At 37.7% G+C, this 14,488-nt stretch overlaps 2 protein-coding genes across 2 annotated transcripts; one reads left to right on the top strand and one right to left on the bottom strand.

Moving 5' to 3' along the window:
• Positions 1 to 497: 497 nt before the first annotated feature.
• On the top strand, positions 498 to 8,402 carry fgl2b (fibrinogen-like 2b). Its single transcript, XM_052119875.1, has 2 exons — positions 498 to 3,824; positions 6,441 to 8,402. The coding sequence occupies exons 1-2, from the start codon at positions 512 to 514 to the stop codon at positions 7,142 to 7,144; spliced, it is 4,017 nt and encodes a 1,338-aa protein (XP_051975835.1). The 5' UTR covers positions 498 to 511; the 3' UTR covers positions 7,145 to 8,402.
• A 344-nt stretch (positions 8,403 to 8,746) lies between these two features.
• On the bottom strand, positions 8,747 to 13,084 carry LOC127638395 (transmembrane protein 60-like). Its single transcript, XM_052119896.1, has 2 exons — positions 12,962 to 13,084; positions 8,747 to 11,275 (listed from the first exon to the last, which is right to left on the bottom strand). The coding sequence occupies exon 2, from the start codon at positions 11,236 to 11,238 to the stop codon at positions 10,834 to 10,836; it is 405 nt and encodes a 134-aa protein (XP_051975856.1). The 5' UTR covers positions 11,239 to 11,275; positions 12,962 to 13,084; the 3' UTR covers positions 8,747 to 10,833.
• Positions 13,085 to 14,488: the final 1,404 nt, after the last annotated feature.

Below are 14,488 nucleotides of genomic sequence, written 5' to 3'. Positions count from 1 at the left end.
AAGGAGTAATCACTTTATGAACAGCAGTGGAACATTTTTAATAATAACCCATTTCACATCAACTATGTAATTAATGTTTCAACAATGTTTTAATAAAACAAAGTGATTGTTTGCTGTTTTTATAGAAACATGCCAATTGCAAATTCAAACCATTCCTCATAGGGATTATATACATATATACAAATGCTGACAAACTCACTTTGCTTCTCATCACCGATTATGGAATCATCACAATAATTCATATACAAAACAAACAAAGTTTCCATTTGTATATGCACAATAATCTTTCTAATGGGACACAAAGATACAATACTAAAGCAATTTATACTATTGATATATTGAGAATATTCTATGCAGACTGTTCAGCTGATTGGAGTCCTCTGTAGAGTCATCACAAAGCATTGCCTCTCTCTGAGCTCTCCAAAAGGGAGGTGGTCCTTCAAACCCTCCTTTTCCATCTCAGTTACGCTCTTAGGCAGATGCAACAGACCTGCTCACCACACAGGACACAATGTGGATTGCTGTGATGTACTTTTGGGGGGCCCTGTTAGCATATTCGGCGTGTGACAGCTGCCCAGAGTCCGAGGACACTGCTTCATGGGTCAAGCTGAAGCCCCTTGAGCACTGCCGGGATGAGGAGACCTTTTGCCCCTACCAAATCACCCTCCCCCCTCTCTCTATCCAGTTGCCCAGGCCCTTTAAGGAGCTGGAGAAGATGGCCAAAGAGCTACAGAACCTAAAGGAGGCAGTGAACCAGCTGAGGAGGGACTGTCAGGAGTGTAAGCACAAAAAGAGTGCCGAGAGGTGTGGACAAAAGGACCAGAGTGAGCAAGGGGAGGCAATGAGAGCTCAAAGTCCAAGGCATAACGTCACCATTATGGACAGACAAAGTGACATTCCCAGTGGAGAACAAGTGGTCCAGATCGTCACATCAACCTTAGGAGACACACTAAGTGAGAGAAACATCAGAGTTGGTATGAAGAGGCTGGATCCCGCCATTTTGGAAAGACAAGGATGGACCATTGACAGAAGGACTGATGTAGACCAAGGAACCACCGATCAGAGGTCTGAGATGAGCAGAGAAGTAAAAATATTAAATCCATCCCTTTCAGGAACACCAGAGGACATATATAAGGCAAAAGAGGTGGCTTCACCTACAACTGATCAACTAGGCGAATCAATTGAACCCTCCCTTCCTAGAAATCAAGATGACATACAACCCATAACCCATGGGAAACAGCAGTTGAACATTCTCAAGGATGGCAATGTAAAGAACATCAGTGGCATCCTGTCAGTAAGAAGGAGGGAGCAGAATGTGCTGTATAAGAATGGATTAAGCAGTATTTCAGGTAATGCCAACACTAAGACAATGGATTTAGGCCCATCATCTGAGAACAAAAGGGTCATAAACTTTCCTGGAGTAGGTGGAGAGCTGAGACCAAAGACATATGTAAACAGCAGAGGTGCCAAGTTAAGAAATGAGGACAGATTGAAGAACCCTACAGTGTTGAGGAAGCCAAATCCACAAGCTGGGGACAGGACAGTAAAGATTGGGTCTAGAAGGACTAGATTGTCCTCAGTGGGGACTGCCATTATGCAGGTAAAAGAAACAAACCCTTATATAGCAGACACAAACCCTGGGACAAGCAGTGGACTAACCCCATCAACTGACAACCAAAAGATTGAAAACAAACAAGATGCAAGCAGGGTTCTTACTTCAACAATAGACTACAGACAAGGCCTGAAAGATGCAAGCCAAGTAACTATTGTTGAGGTAGAAAGCTCCAGAAAGCTAAACAAGTCTGAGATTGCAACTAAATTGAGAAAAGTATACCAAGGTGACATGAATCAAAAAACAACAAATAAATCAATCTCTAGTGTTATGGACAGAGATGAACAGCCAAACATGGTTAAAGAAGAGAATGAACATGTGGGATTTAATGTAAGTCTCGTAATTACAAGTAACGAGGCAAAGAATAGTACCAAAGCAAGCAGAGCAGACTCATCCTCTCCACAAAGACAGGTTGACAATGAAAGGTTTTTAAACCCAATTAAAGAAACAGAAACTGTACAAAGGGAACAAAATATTTTGGATAGGGTTAATAGCTCTTTAAATGCAATGGAAGGTAATCCATTGGCTTCAGATCTTAAAGATCAGAGGCTATCAGGAACGTTCACTGATGTTGAACATTCAGAGGCAGCCAAAGAGGAAATCGCTTTTAACTCACTGAGTGCAAGGACTGTAAAAAAGGAAATCTTGAGCAATGCTAAAGCCACCTTGGAGGGAACAGATCTTGTGAGCCCCACCCTTACCCCAACTGTGAAGAGCAGTAAATCAACAGATGTTCCAGTGAGTACAGCCAATAAGACTGAATCACTTGTAGTAGGCCAGATATCAAAAATAACTTCTACACCCAGTTCAATATTTTCACCCAAAGCTAAAAGTGGAGAGGACGGGTTAAACATTGCCACTTTAAACAGCAAAAGGACCATTAGCAAGATACAAGAACCCAGTCAAAACAAGATGAGATCTGTGAAAAATATCACACAGAGGATGCCGAAACTCCCTAAACGTCCTGACAGACACCCAACATCTTTGATTCCATTTAGAGAACCCAAACAACCCAATGTGTTGACCAAAGTGTCAGTAAATGGTAGTGTCTTGCTCCGTCCTAAGCTTCCCTTCTCAGGCAGAGGAAGAAATGGCACTGGATTGATCAAACCAATCTACATAAGGAAAAGGCCAACTTTTCAAACTGTGCCTACAACAAACAATCCAAACAGAGGTTTAAAGACAAAGGAAAGTATGACGCCTAAATTCATCAGGCCTATTGGGGCAACATCTACTAAAGAACAGAATCAGAACCAAGAAACTAAAGACACCATTCAGGTGAGGGGTGCAAACGTATTGGAGAATCACAGGTTGGCCATAACCAATATAGAGTCAAAATCACTACCAGGGAGTGAGACTCAACATGAAAGTGATATACTAGATTTGGACACCTTTAAACACAGTAACACCCGGGTTGGAGAACACAGCAGAGATAAACAGATGATCTCAAACATGGTGAATGGTACAGAGAACCAAAACAAAGAGGATTTAAAATACACTCTACATAGTGGGGACACAAATTCAGCTACGGGTGAAGAAGAAAACAAGCAATTCAGCTTAGGAACTGCTGATACCAAAGGTGAAACCCCATTTGGAGTGGACAAGATCAGCAGTGGGAGGAAAATGTCAACGCCTCAACATTTAGAACCAACTACACCCACTCTGATGAAAGGAATATCAGGGGTAAATGCAACTCCATTCATGACCTCCAATGATGCAACAGTCTCAATTACGGACACAGACCATGAAGAAAGAACAAAAAACATTCCTAAACTTACAAACACTCTTGTTGAAATATTTAAAAACATCAGTCAGAAAACTGCCTTGACACCCATAAGCTTTGAAAACACCGGAGCAACAAGTGAACTGGAGCTTATTAAACTTAATGAAGACAGAGTGAAAGACCACTCAGGGGAGATATTATCTAATCCAAATAGTGTGCACAATGTCCAAGGCAATAATGGAGAAAAAGACACAATCCCAGTTGTTTTGGAAAGGCTTACAAATGTTGAAGAAATAAAGAGAGCCAAACTGTTCTCACTTAGCCCTGAGGACACAGCTGAGGGATTTAAATCAAATGCAATCAGTGATGAGGTAACTGAGAGAGACCAAGAAGTAAACAAGCTCCACAGCACCTGTCGTGGTGATTGTGACACCACTCCAACCGAACGGCCTAAAACCCACAACGGGCCTCCATTTGATTCAGAAAGAGGTGAGGATTTCTTAAAGCCAATCACATTTTGTAGGAGTTTAAACCATCTTAATCCACCCTCAAGGTCAAAGTACACTTCCGTTGTCCATGTGCCTCCACATCTTGCATAGTGCACGTGACGTAAATGATTTCATCGGCACAGTAAGCGCGGACTGTCTGTGTGCAGCCCAGTTTTTCTAGACACGTGGACATGTAAAGAATAGCACAAAGCAGTCATTGAACACGTCCATATGGGCTTATGTTCAAAAGAGTATACTTTGAAAGGCTGACCTTGCACGAGATGGAAGTGCTAGTGGAAATATTAAATATACTCCAGCCTTAAGCTGGTATCCCAGCCTGGCCAGCTGAAAAGTGCCCAAAACCCCTCTAAATCCAGCCAACAGATCAGCTAAACATCTTAGGCTGGTTTAAGCTGCTTTTTGCAGTAGGGAAATCATATTGTTAAAGGCTGCAGTCCAATTTGCAAGAATATTTTTTGTTTATTTACATCTCAATTTAATTATCGAGGCACACAGAAAATGTTTACAGTATGGCAGCAGTGCCTGTTTATTTAACACAAAGGTTGCAGTGTTGTGTAATGAGACAGGCAATATTACTTTTTGTAAAAATTACAACCAATGTTTCAGAGTTGAAACAGTAACCAAACATCTCAAAAATAAAAATACAATTAAAAACGACCCAGATTATTATTCTCAGGAAATATCATAATCTGAAATATTCCTGAACACATGTTCTGTAGCTCTTTGACCCTTCAATTTATCTTGGTGATGTGGTAGTATTCCAAAATGTCTGTATAACAAAGATCAGTGGAGGATGCTGCAGGATATGGATTCTCATCTGAGAAACAGATGTTTTGCCTTTGTATGATGTGAACAGAGAAGGAGAAGACCAGCTGTAGGCCTCCTTTTGTTTGATGTATCAGGAAGTGGTATCTTTTTTGAGGATGAGAAAAGGCTCGAAAGCAATGCACACTTCATGCATGCACACTAGATTTATTTTCTTAGCATGCCCAAAGCTATAATCCCTTGTCTAATGATTGTAGTGAAGTGGGCAAAGCATGAGACTGAATTTTGGCCCATTGTGGCCCAAAGTAAACTCCTGAAACCAAAGATAAACAAATCCAGGAGGTCTTCTATGCATACAATATCCATGTAATGCATTAAAGGCTCAGCAATAATAAAAAACATCTTTACAAATGAAACCCTTAGTGCAATTACCATACTTTATCTATTATAGAGGTTTTACGACAAAGACAAACACCAAAACATTTTTTGTACATTGTTTAGCTCCGTCTGTTGAATAAGTTATGGTGCGTCTCAATCAGCTCACTAACTTGTGAATCAGTATATCATGAACATGAATTGAGGCACTGGCAAGGGTGTTTATCCACTACATATTAGGACACTTTTGACTTTCGATTACGAGCTCGCACATTAAAACACAGCTGATATAAATCAACAACATTGCTGTATAAATGACACTGTCATGCATTTCCGTAGAAGAGATTCAAACGTGCAGTATAATTATAATAGATATATTACGTAAATGAAGAAATAAAAACATAAAAGTGTGTATTTTTTATCTTCTTCTAACAGCACTAATATTTAAATTATCATTTCCCTTTCATGGTCGTTATGGATAAATGGTCTGCATTTATATAGCGCCTTTTTAACCTTAGCGGTATTCAAAAACACTTTACACTGTGTCTCATTCACCCAGTCACACACACATTCATACACCAATGGCAGCAGAGCTGCTATGTAAGGTGCTAGCCTGCCATTGGGAGCAACTTTGGGTTCAGTGTCTTGCCCAAGGACACTTCGGCATGTGGAGTCATGTTGGCCGGGAATCGAACCACCAACCCTGTGATTAGTGGACAACCCGCTCTACCACCTGAGCCACAGCATCCCTAATGGATGAAATACATTACAAACAACATCTATTTCAAAGAGAAAATAAGGCTTTGACTTCATAGCTTTACTCTTATGCTCGTCCTCTAACAACTTCAAAGCCTTCCGAAGATAACGTTTCTGGTAAGGGATCAGAGAGGGCACCAATCCTTCCTGGTTTTTACGGTGTATACTGGGAATTTTTAGGGAGCGAACGCTTCAGTGCACTGGAATGATTTTGCGATTGAGACAATATAAGACAAAATAATGTGAGAAAAGATAAATGGTTGACTCACTGATAAGTGCCCTGACTATTGAATTAAGGAGCGGATTGAGATGCAACCCAAGTTGACGCAACCCATCATTTACTTCCCCTCATGTTGTTCCAAAACCCACATTCCTTTTTTCTGTGGAAAACATAAGGATGTTAGGCAGAATGACAGCCTTGGTCACCATTCACTTACTTTTTATGGAAAACAGATGCAATAAAAGTAAAAAGTGACTGGGGCCAACATTCTGCCTAATATCTACTTTTGTGCTCCACAGAAGAAAGTCATATGGGAACAACAAGAGGTTTAGTAAGTGATGAAAATATATATTTTTTGGGTGGACTATCCCTTTAATATGTTCTATTCGATACCTTCCCTCGTTGTAAGAGGGTTAAAGTTGTTGATACATTGTAATAGCATGTTTTATTAACAGAGTAAATCATTTTTATTTCCCACAGACAAAAGACCTGCACAGGACTGCGCTGATTACATAACGAAAACACGAAAGAATGGCATATACAGAGTCATGCCACGATCAAAGAACAGCCCATTCCATGTCTTTTGTGATATGGGGTCCTCCAATGGGGGTTGGACCTTGATTCAGCGTCGATTTGACGGCAGCACTAGTTTCAATCGCTCATGGGATGAGTACAAGAGGGGATTTGGTAAACTAATGGGTGAGTTTTGGCTTGGCAATGACAAGATCCACTGGCTGACTAAGGCGAAAAACATGTCATTGCGAATAGAACTCGAAGACTTCAAAGGGAACAAAGAATATGCCCTTTATAAACACTTTTATGTGGCCAATGAGAGCCAACAATACCGTATGTCCATTGATGGTTATTCTGGTACAGCTGGTAATGCCATGCAGTTAAGTAAGAAGTACAATCACAACCAGAAGCTCTTCAGCACTCCAGACAGAGACAATGACCAGTATCCCTCTGGAAACTGTGGAGCATATTACAGCTCAGGCTGGTGGTTTGATGCATGCATGTCTGCAAATTTAAATGGAAACTATTATAACACAAAATACAAAGGGGTACGCAATGGGATATTTTGGGGCACCTGGCACAATATTACAATGGAATATTACCCAACAAATTACAGAAATTCTTTTAAGACTGTCAGAATGATGGTCAGACCGAAAAACTATGTAAACTAAAACCTACATACTAATCCAAAAACTATTAATCTAATAGTTAAGCTAAAGAAAAATTAAGACATCTTTTGAATTTATACAATAGAATAAAACTGCCAGTAGCTAAAATAAATGTAATTGCTACTGTTATGGCTTTACCATTACAACATACTTTGAGTGTCAAGACGCGGAGGAAATTGGAGGGAAGAGAGAAAAAAAAAAGTTTGTTTATCTATATTTATTTTGAACTGCCCTCTCATGTTTTGCCAAATTTTGCATTCCATAAAATATATATCAACCTGTGCAGATTCTGTTTTGAGAAGCAAAGTATTAGTACTAGTATAGTAATATTAGTATTTTTGTGTAGCATAGTGTATTTTGTCATGCACTTAAAACTAATGTTTTAAGTCTGGGCCAGTGGATATGCCCCATTTAATGTCATCATCACATTATGATAATCATGTTATGTTTGAATATTTTTGTCTCTATAACTTTCTAATATTGTTATTGTATGTTGTAGGAATTTGATATGCTTTATGGTTGAAAACTACATTCTTGAGTAAAAGGTTATTTTTATATACTCTAATGAAATATTCAACCCTCCAAAAGATGTTTTGTTCAGACGACTCTTTCTAAGAGGAATCTTCAACTTAAAGAGTAAATAAGAGTAAACCTTTAATTACTTCAAATTAATCAATCAATCATTAAAAATACACAGTAAAAACCTTGGACACTTTAGATGTGGAAAATCAATTAACTGCAATTTAAAGGAATGTTCTGGTTTCAAAGTTAAGCTCAATCAACATAATATGTGGCATAATGTTTTTTACAACAAAAAATGATGTTGACTCATCCCACAATTATTTAAAAAACAAACAAAAGTTAGTTACATTTACAATGGAAAAGAATGGGGCAAATCTCTAGATTTATAAACATTAAAATACCTTAATGTTTCAGCCACAAGATAAACAATACACAGTACATGTTAACATGACTTTAGTGTGTTAAATTGACTTACTAACCTAATCGGTTTTTAAAACGTCATATACAGTATAACAACTTCACTGTCATGATGATGCAACAGCAGTAAATGCTGTTGTGCCAAATTTCACAATAAAATCATTTTTACATGTATAATATTTACATATTGTGGCTATACATTTTAACAGTGTATATTTTAACATTTATGGACAAGCCACATTTACTTCCATTTACTTACTTTAAATGCAATTTTTTTTTTTTCATTGCAAATCCTTTCTATCAAACTAACCGGAGAAGTTAAAATACACCACGTTATCTCGAATTTGCACTCTGTATGGACAAAAGTGTAAAGAGTGTTTAATTCGAAATGTATTTCAATGTTGCCTCAAGCATATGACTGAACTTATAATGATGTATTAATAAGTCCCCTTTCTGCTGGTCAGAGTGGATTGTAAGAACATTTTAATACACTCGGTGACCTATATGAGAGTGGAGTGTTTAGATCCTTTGAAAATTTTGTTAATTTTGTGATCCCCAGATCTCAGTTTTATAGGTATTTACAGCTGTGCCACCTGCTATTTATTGTTTTTGGGAGAACCCCACACCACTCTAAAGAGGCAGATACTCTGGGAGTGGAGAATGAGATTTTAATAAATGAGGGACAAGTTGAAATGATTTTTTTTTTTTTTGTAATCATGCCAGAAATGCAGTCAATTGAGCTAAATTTTTATTGAACCCTGAATATTCCTTTTTTGTAATTAACAATTTTTTTTATTCAAAAATATACAACAGAGAAAAACACAACACATACATATCGAATCAACATTTAACCCCCACTAATATCCCTCCCTAATCACCAAAAAACAAACCCTGTGGTCACATATAATAATGCACACACAAAAAATTTTAATAAAATAAAAACAATATAAATATAAAAAACGTACATAATTAAACTAGACTTCTCTCTTGCCACCACCCCGAGAGTCCACCAAAAACAAAAAATAATTACCCCATTTCCTGTCCCAAACCCCAGCCTTCTACTTGCCACCTCGAAAGCTGCCACCCTCCCCATCTCCACACACTACTCCCGAAATGATGGCGCCCTGTCCGACTTCCAACCCCTTAAAATAATTTGTCTGTCAATCATGATAATTTTTCATGTTTTCATCCCCCAAATGTATGACCGCCCCATCAACCAAAATACAAAGCCTGGGGCAAAGTAAAATTTTGAGTGCCCAAAACATCACACAAATAATTGTGCAGGTGGGTGTGTCTTTAGGTCCAAGCCTATATAATCTAAAGGGGGGTCCAATAGAATCTATGTAAAATCTTGAATGGCATAAGACACACCCTTGCATCTCTAGATGCAGAGATCAGAGCACACACTCACTCCTCCAATACCAAGCTGAAATCTTTCTCCCATAATCTCTTGATAGAAGTTGAAGCTTCGTCCCCCAGACTCTGAATTAGCAGGGAGTAATACACTGATGCCTCATGACCTTTTCCAAAAGCAGTAATCACCACTCCCAGAGTATCTGCCTCTTTAGGGTGGTGTGGGGTTCTCCCAAAAACAATAAATAGCAGGTGGCACAGCTGTAAATACCTATAAAACTGAGATCTGGGGATCACAAAATTAACAAAATTTTCAAAGGATCTAAACACTCCACTCTCATATAGGTCACCGAGTGTATTAAAATGTTCTTACAATCCACTCTGACCAGCAGAAAGGGGACTTATTAATACATCATTATAAGTTCAGTCATATGCTTGAGGCAACATTGAAATACATTTCCGAATTAAACACTCTTTACACTTTTGTCCATACAGAGTGCAAATTCGAGATAACGTGGTGTATTTTAACTTCTCCGGTTAGTTTGATAGAAAGGATTTGCAATGACAAAATAGGAGCAGGAACTTTCCATTCAATACAAAACCAGGGAGGGGCTCTCTCAGGTGGAAGTGACCAATGAGCCAAATGTCTGAGACCGAATGCATAATAATAAAACCCTGAATATTCCTTTTAATATCTTTTTACTTGATTATCATTTGCTACCTGCTGAACACCTGCTAATTGCCAATGTTCTTGGAAAAACTTGGATGTAAATAGTGCTTATGGAAAAAAAAAATATCTTTTCACTGCAAGAATGTTGTCATTTTTACTTTTTTATTATTATTCACACACTCTTTACAAGAGAAAATAAAAATACAATTTGATGTAAATGTGTGTTATTCGTGCATGATAAAGAAATACAGATTCACTATAATATGCAATATTATTGTAGAACATATGTCATTTTTGTTAGGAAACCATGCTGTGTTACAGTACTGGTAAAAAAGTACAGTGTGTAAGCAGCATATTAACTGTTATTTTTATTGTTCATCATGTTAGAGGTACCCTGCTAATGATCTCAGTGTTTCACTAAAATGTTATAAATACTGGAGCAATATTCACAATCAGTCATTTCTGTCACCTGAGTGGAAACTCACCACGGTAAAACTCCCTGCATCGTGAACATGTAACGTAGGCTATTCAGTGTAGTCAACCTGAAAGAAACAAGCAATTCCTGAAAAAGAGCTTTACAAAGCTGTACATTCTTATTGTCCATTCCATTTTTCATTCTTAATGAATGCTGTATACTTCTAAATGATTTCTCCTTATGTATACAGTAAAACCTAATGTGAATCATAACTTCCATCTCTCTTTTGGCATTCAAAGTGTCCCGCTCATATTTTCAGTCTCTTCTGAAGTGGAAAACATTGTACCCCAGCTCCACCATGGCTCCGATAAGCAGCGACCATAGAGGGATACAAACCCAGCTCACTAAGATTTCTATTAGATGCTCCAACTTTGCACAAATTGTTAGACAGAAAGCTAGTTTAAGCAGCATGGCCACAAGGTACCACACCCGCTTCTTCAAGTTCTCCGCCTCGTTGTGAGGGTCGAACCCTGACTTGCAGCGGCCTGCCATTTTAACAATGAGCATGAACAGGAGAATGAGATCAAAAGACCAGACAGGAAGGAAGATAAGGAACCAGTTCCAGTGGATTTTCTCATCCAGCTTGAGGACCAGCATTATGAGGAAGATAAGCGTGAAGATCCATGTAAGGAGAACTCTCTGGGCAAGGGACATGTTCATTGGTAACGCTGGCCTAAGGGCACAGCACTGAACTAACCTGAAAGCAGGAACCACAGGACAAAAATTAATTATCATCAGATAGTTAATTACTTTTTGTGAAAGATCCTGCAACATGAAGCATTAACATGTTTCCACTGATCATGGTATAAATAATGAGGGGGGGGGGGGGGTTCGGGTGATCCGATTCGACGGGGCCTAAAGGTTTTTGTGATCGTATCGCAAAAAACACAAATGAATGTGGTTAAAAACACATGTGTCAACATCACATTTGAGGTGTAAACGCTAATCCGTTCTGTATACGTCCAGACAGCAGTGAAGCACCACCCCTCACCTGTCAATCCACCGCCGCACTTAAACAAGAGTTTAACCTTGTCAGTTATGAGTGGCTTTAAAAGGCAATAAACATCCGATCTGAAAATGTTTAAATGCGGATACATACACAACCATGAGAGCTTCACAGGTCTTCTTTAATGTGTCTGATATCAACACAGATGACAAGCAGGAACATCTGAAGCTCCTTTAATACATGTCATCCACAAAAACAACGTATAATTCTGCTTGACGTGTTGCGTTTGAGCTTAGATTTAATTTCAACCGCATCTGGGAGAAAAAGCGTGCCGTTTTTGAGCTTTCTTTGTCTTTTCTGACTTTGTTGCACTTTAATATCATGCAGTAACACACTGACATAGCAACTGATGTATGTCGTCATGAAATCAGAGACCCTCTCCAAATCCGAACACAAGTGGTCACAGGAGATTACACTTCTTGTGAAAACTTACTACAATTCAATTACAAAATGGTAAGGACTTAATTTATGAGGTTACAGTGAGGCATTTACAATGGAAGTAAATGGGGACAATTTTTGGAGTATTTAAAGGCAGAAATTTGGCAATTATAATTTGATAAAAACACTTATATTGTTTGATGTTACTTTATATGTTTCTATTTAAACTTGTGTATTGTATGAACTGTAAAGTTGTTTAAATCATCGTTTACCAGGATTACCTGATTAACAGTGTTACATCATCATGGCAACAAAGTTCTAAATTTGGCCATAATTATACACAGAAAATGTTATTAGGTGATTTTAACACTAAAATCATGTTAACATGCATATTGTTTACATCTTGTGACTAAACATTTAAAACAGTGAATATTTTAACATTTACAGATTGGCCCCAATTTACTTCCATTATAAGTGCCTCACTGGAACCAATTTGTTTTTGCTTTTATTAAAGAAAAGGAGGGACGAGTTGAAGTAAATTTTTGTAACATTGTGCAATGAAATGCTATTGATTAAGCATAACTTCTATTGGACCTGGAATATTTCTTTGACATTTGACATCTGCATCAATTTAAAAAAAAAAGTTACTTAGAGGTCCTTTTGTTTTCCACAAAATAAACAGTCTTATGGGATTGGAACAACACAAGGTTGAGTAAATAATGACAAATCTTCATTTTTGGAGCGAACTATATTATGATTATCAGGTTTTCCACAGGAATAAACTCTTATTTGTGTTACAGTCTCACAGTTACATGAACATATGTTTTATTTATATGTATTTTACAATAACTGCTCAGACCTGACATCATCCTCAAACTGAGAAAGCTTGTTACAACTAGCAAAAAACTAGCTGTGATTGGTGACGGGTGGTTTATGTCACTGTCAAATCAATACAACGGGATAAAACCCGTGATTAACGCGGTTGAGCAATACACTTACCGATGGTGAAGACAGTCCAGCTGGTGTTTCAGTCAGAGAGATGTCTGGTGAATACAAAATCTTTTTAAATGACAGTGTACGTTTTGAACGCCACAACAGCTCAAGACGTTTTCAAAACATCTTCTCTGCAGAGAAGGACTAACAGCGCCATCTACCAGGCTGGAGGATGAAGATGACAAACATCACAGAATATTTAATAGAGACGTGCCACTTCTATTAAAATTAATGGATGTAGAAAGGAAGTCCCGCCTTACGGAGCCAATCACCTTTTAGATATAGACATCGCCTGTCAATCAACGCGAATACGCGCATGCGCCTTAGCTATACAATCCGGAAAATTACGTTGTTTTTGTGTGTGTGTGTTTTTTTTTTTAGCGTAATCTGAGGATAAGAAGTACAGTTTATGATACTAATGTTGTTATATTGTACTGCTGATTTGAAATATGTTATTTGATCGTAACCTTGACCAACAGTTTTGAAGATTTCAATCTTTTCCCATTCAAGTAGAAAGACGCTACACTTTCATAACTGGAATCCGACAAGTCCGTATTTGTTTATTTTAATAGCTGAACTTTTGGCAATTTATGTGAAAAATAGTAAAGAGGTTAAGCCGTTGAATGTTTTGGGGAGTCAGCTATTAATAAGTCAACTAGCAGACGATACTACTCTGTTTCTTAGGGATGCAGAGCAGATCCCAGCTGCCATTCATTTGGTGTCACATTTTTCCAAAGCTTCTGGTTTGACATTAAATTTAAAAAAGTGTGAGTTGATGGCAGTGCATAATCGGACTGAATCTCAATTATTTAATATTCCATTAAAAAATGAGGTAAAATATTTAGGTATTGTTATTACTAAAGACACTAAAACTAGAGAAAAAAATAATTTGGCTGACAATATAACAAAAAGTCAAAATATGTTAAATGTGTGGTTACAAAGGGATATTTCCATTTTTGGCAGAATTTTATTAGAGAAAACTGAGATACTTTCTAGGCTGATTTATCCTGCATATTCTCTAGCTATCTCTGACAGGTGGATAAAAGATATTAATCAAATTCAGTATAAATTTCTTTGGAAAAACAAACACCATTTCATAAGAAAATCAGATGTAGTGAAGCCAGTCAGTGAGGGAGGTTTGAATATTATTGATTTTGATGTTATGAATGGCACTCTTAAATTGAGATGGCTTCAAGCTTTCCTTAGGAATAAACATTCTGTTTGGTCTAGTTTTTCTTCAAAAATCTTTGATTTTTTTGGGGGCATTGATTTTCTTTTGAGGTGTGATTTTGAGCCATCAAAACTAAAGTGTAAATTGTCATCTTTTCATAGTCAGGTATTATTGTATTGGAAACTGATATACAAACACAATTTTTCCCCACATTATTGTTCTTTGTGGAATAATAAGTGTATCCTTATTAATAGGAAATCTGTGTTCTTTCAAGACTGGATGGATAAAGGTGTCTGGTCCATTGTACACATTATGGATGAGGAAGGAAATTTCCTTAGTTATGACAATTTTTGTGAAAGATA

This window comes from Xyrauchen texanus, chromosome 46, assembly GCF_025860055.1.
Source record: "Xyrauchen texanus isolate HMW12.3.18 chromosome 46, RBS_HiC_50CHRs, whole genome shotgun sequence".
NCBI classification, from domain to species: domain Eukaryota; kingdom Metazoa; phylum Chordata; class Actinopteri; order Cypriniformes; family Catostomidae; genus Xyrauchen; species Xyrauchen texanus.
This window is presented reverse-complemented; position numbering and strand designations above follow the sequence as displayed.

Bases quoted from the DNA above. Each gene is read 5' to 3' on its own strand.
- fgl2b (XM_052119875.1), top strand. From the start codon at position 512: ATGTGGATTGCTGTGATGTACTTTTGGGGGGCCCTGTTAGCATATTCG. The intron at 3,825-6,440 runs GTGAGGATTTCT...TATTTCCCACAG, and splicing joins TCCATTTGATTCAGAAAGAG to ACAAAAGACCTGCACAGGAC.
- LOC127638395 (XM_052119896.1), bottom strand. From the start codon at position 11,238: ATGAACATGTCCCTTGCCCAGAGAGTTCTCCTTACATGGATCTTCACG.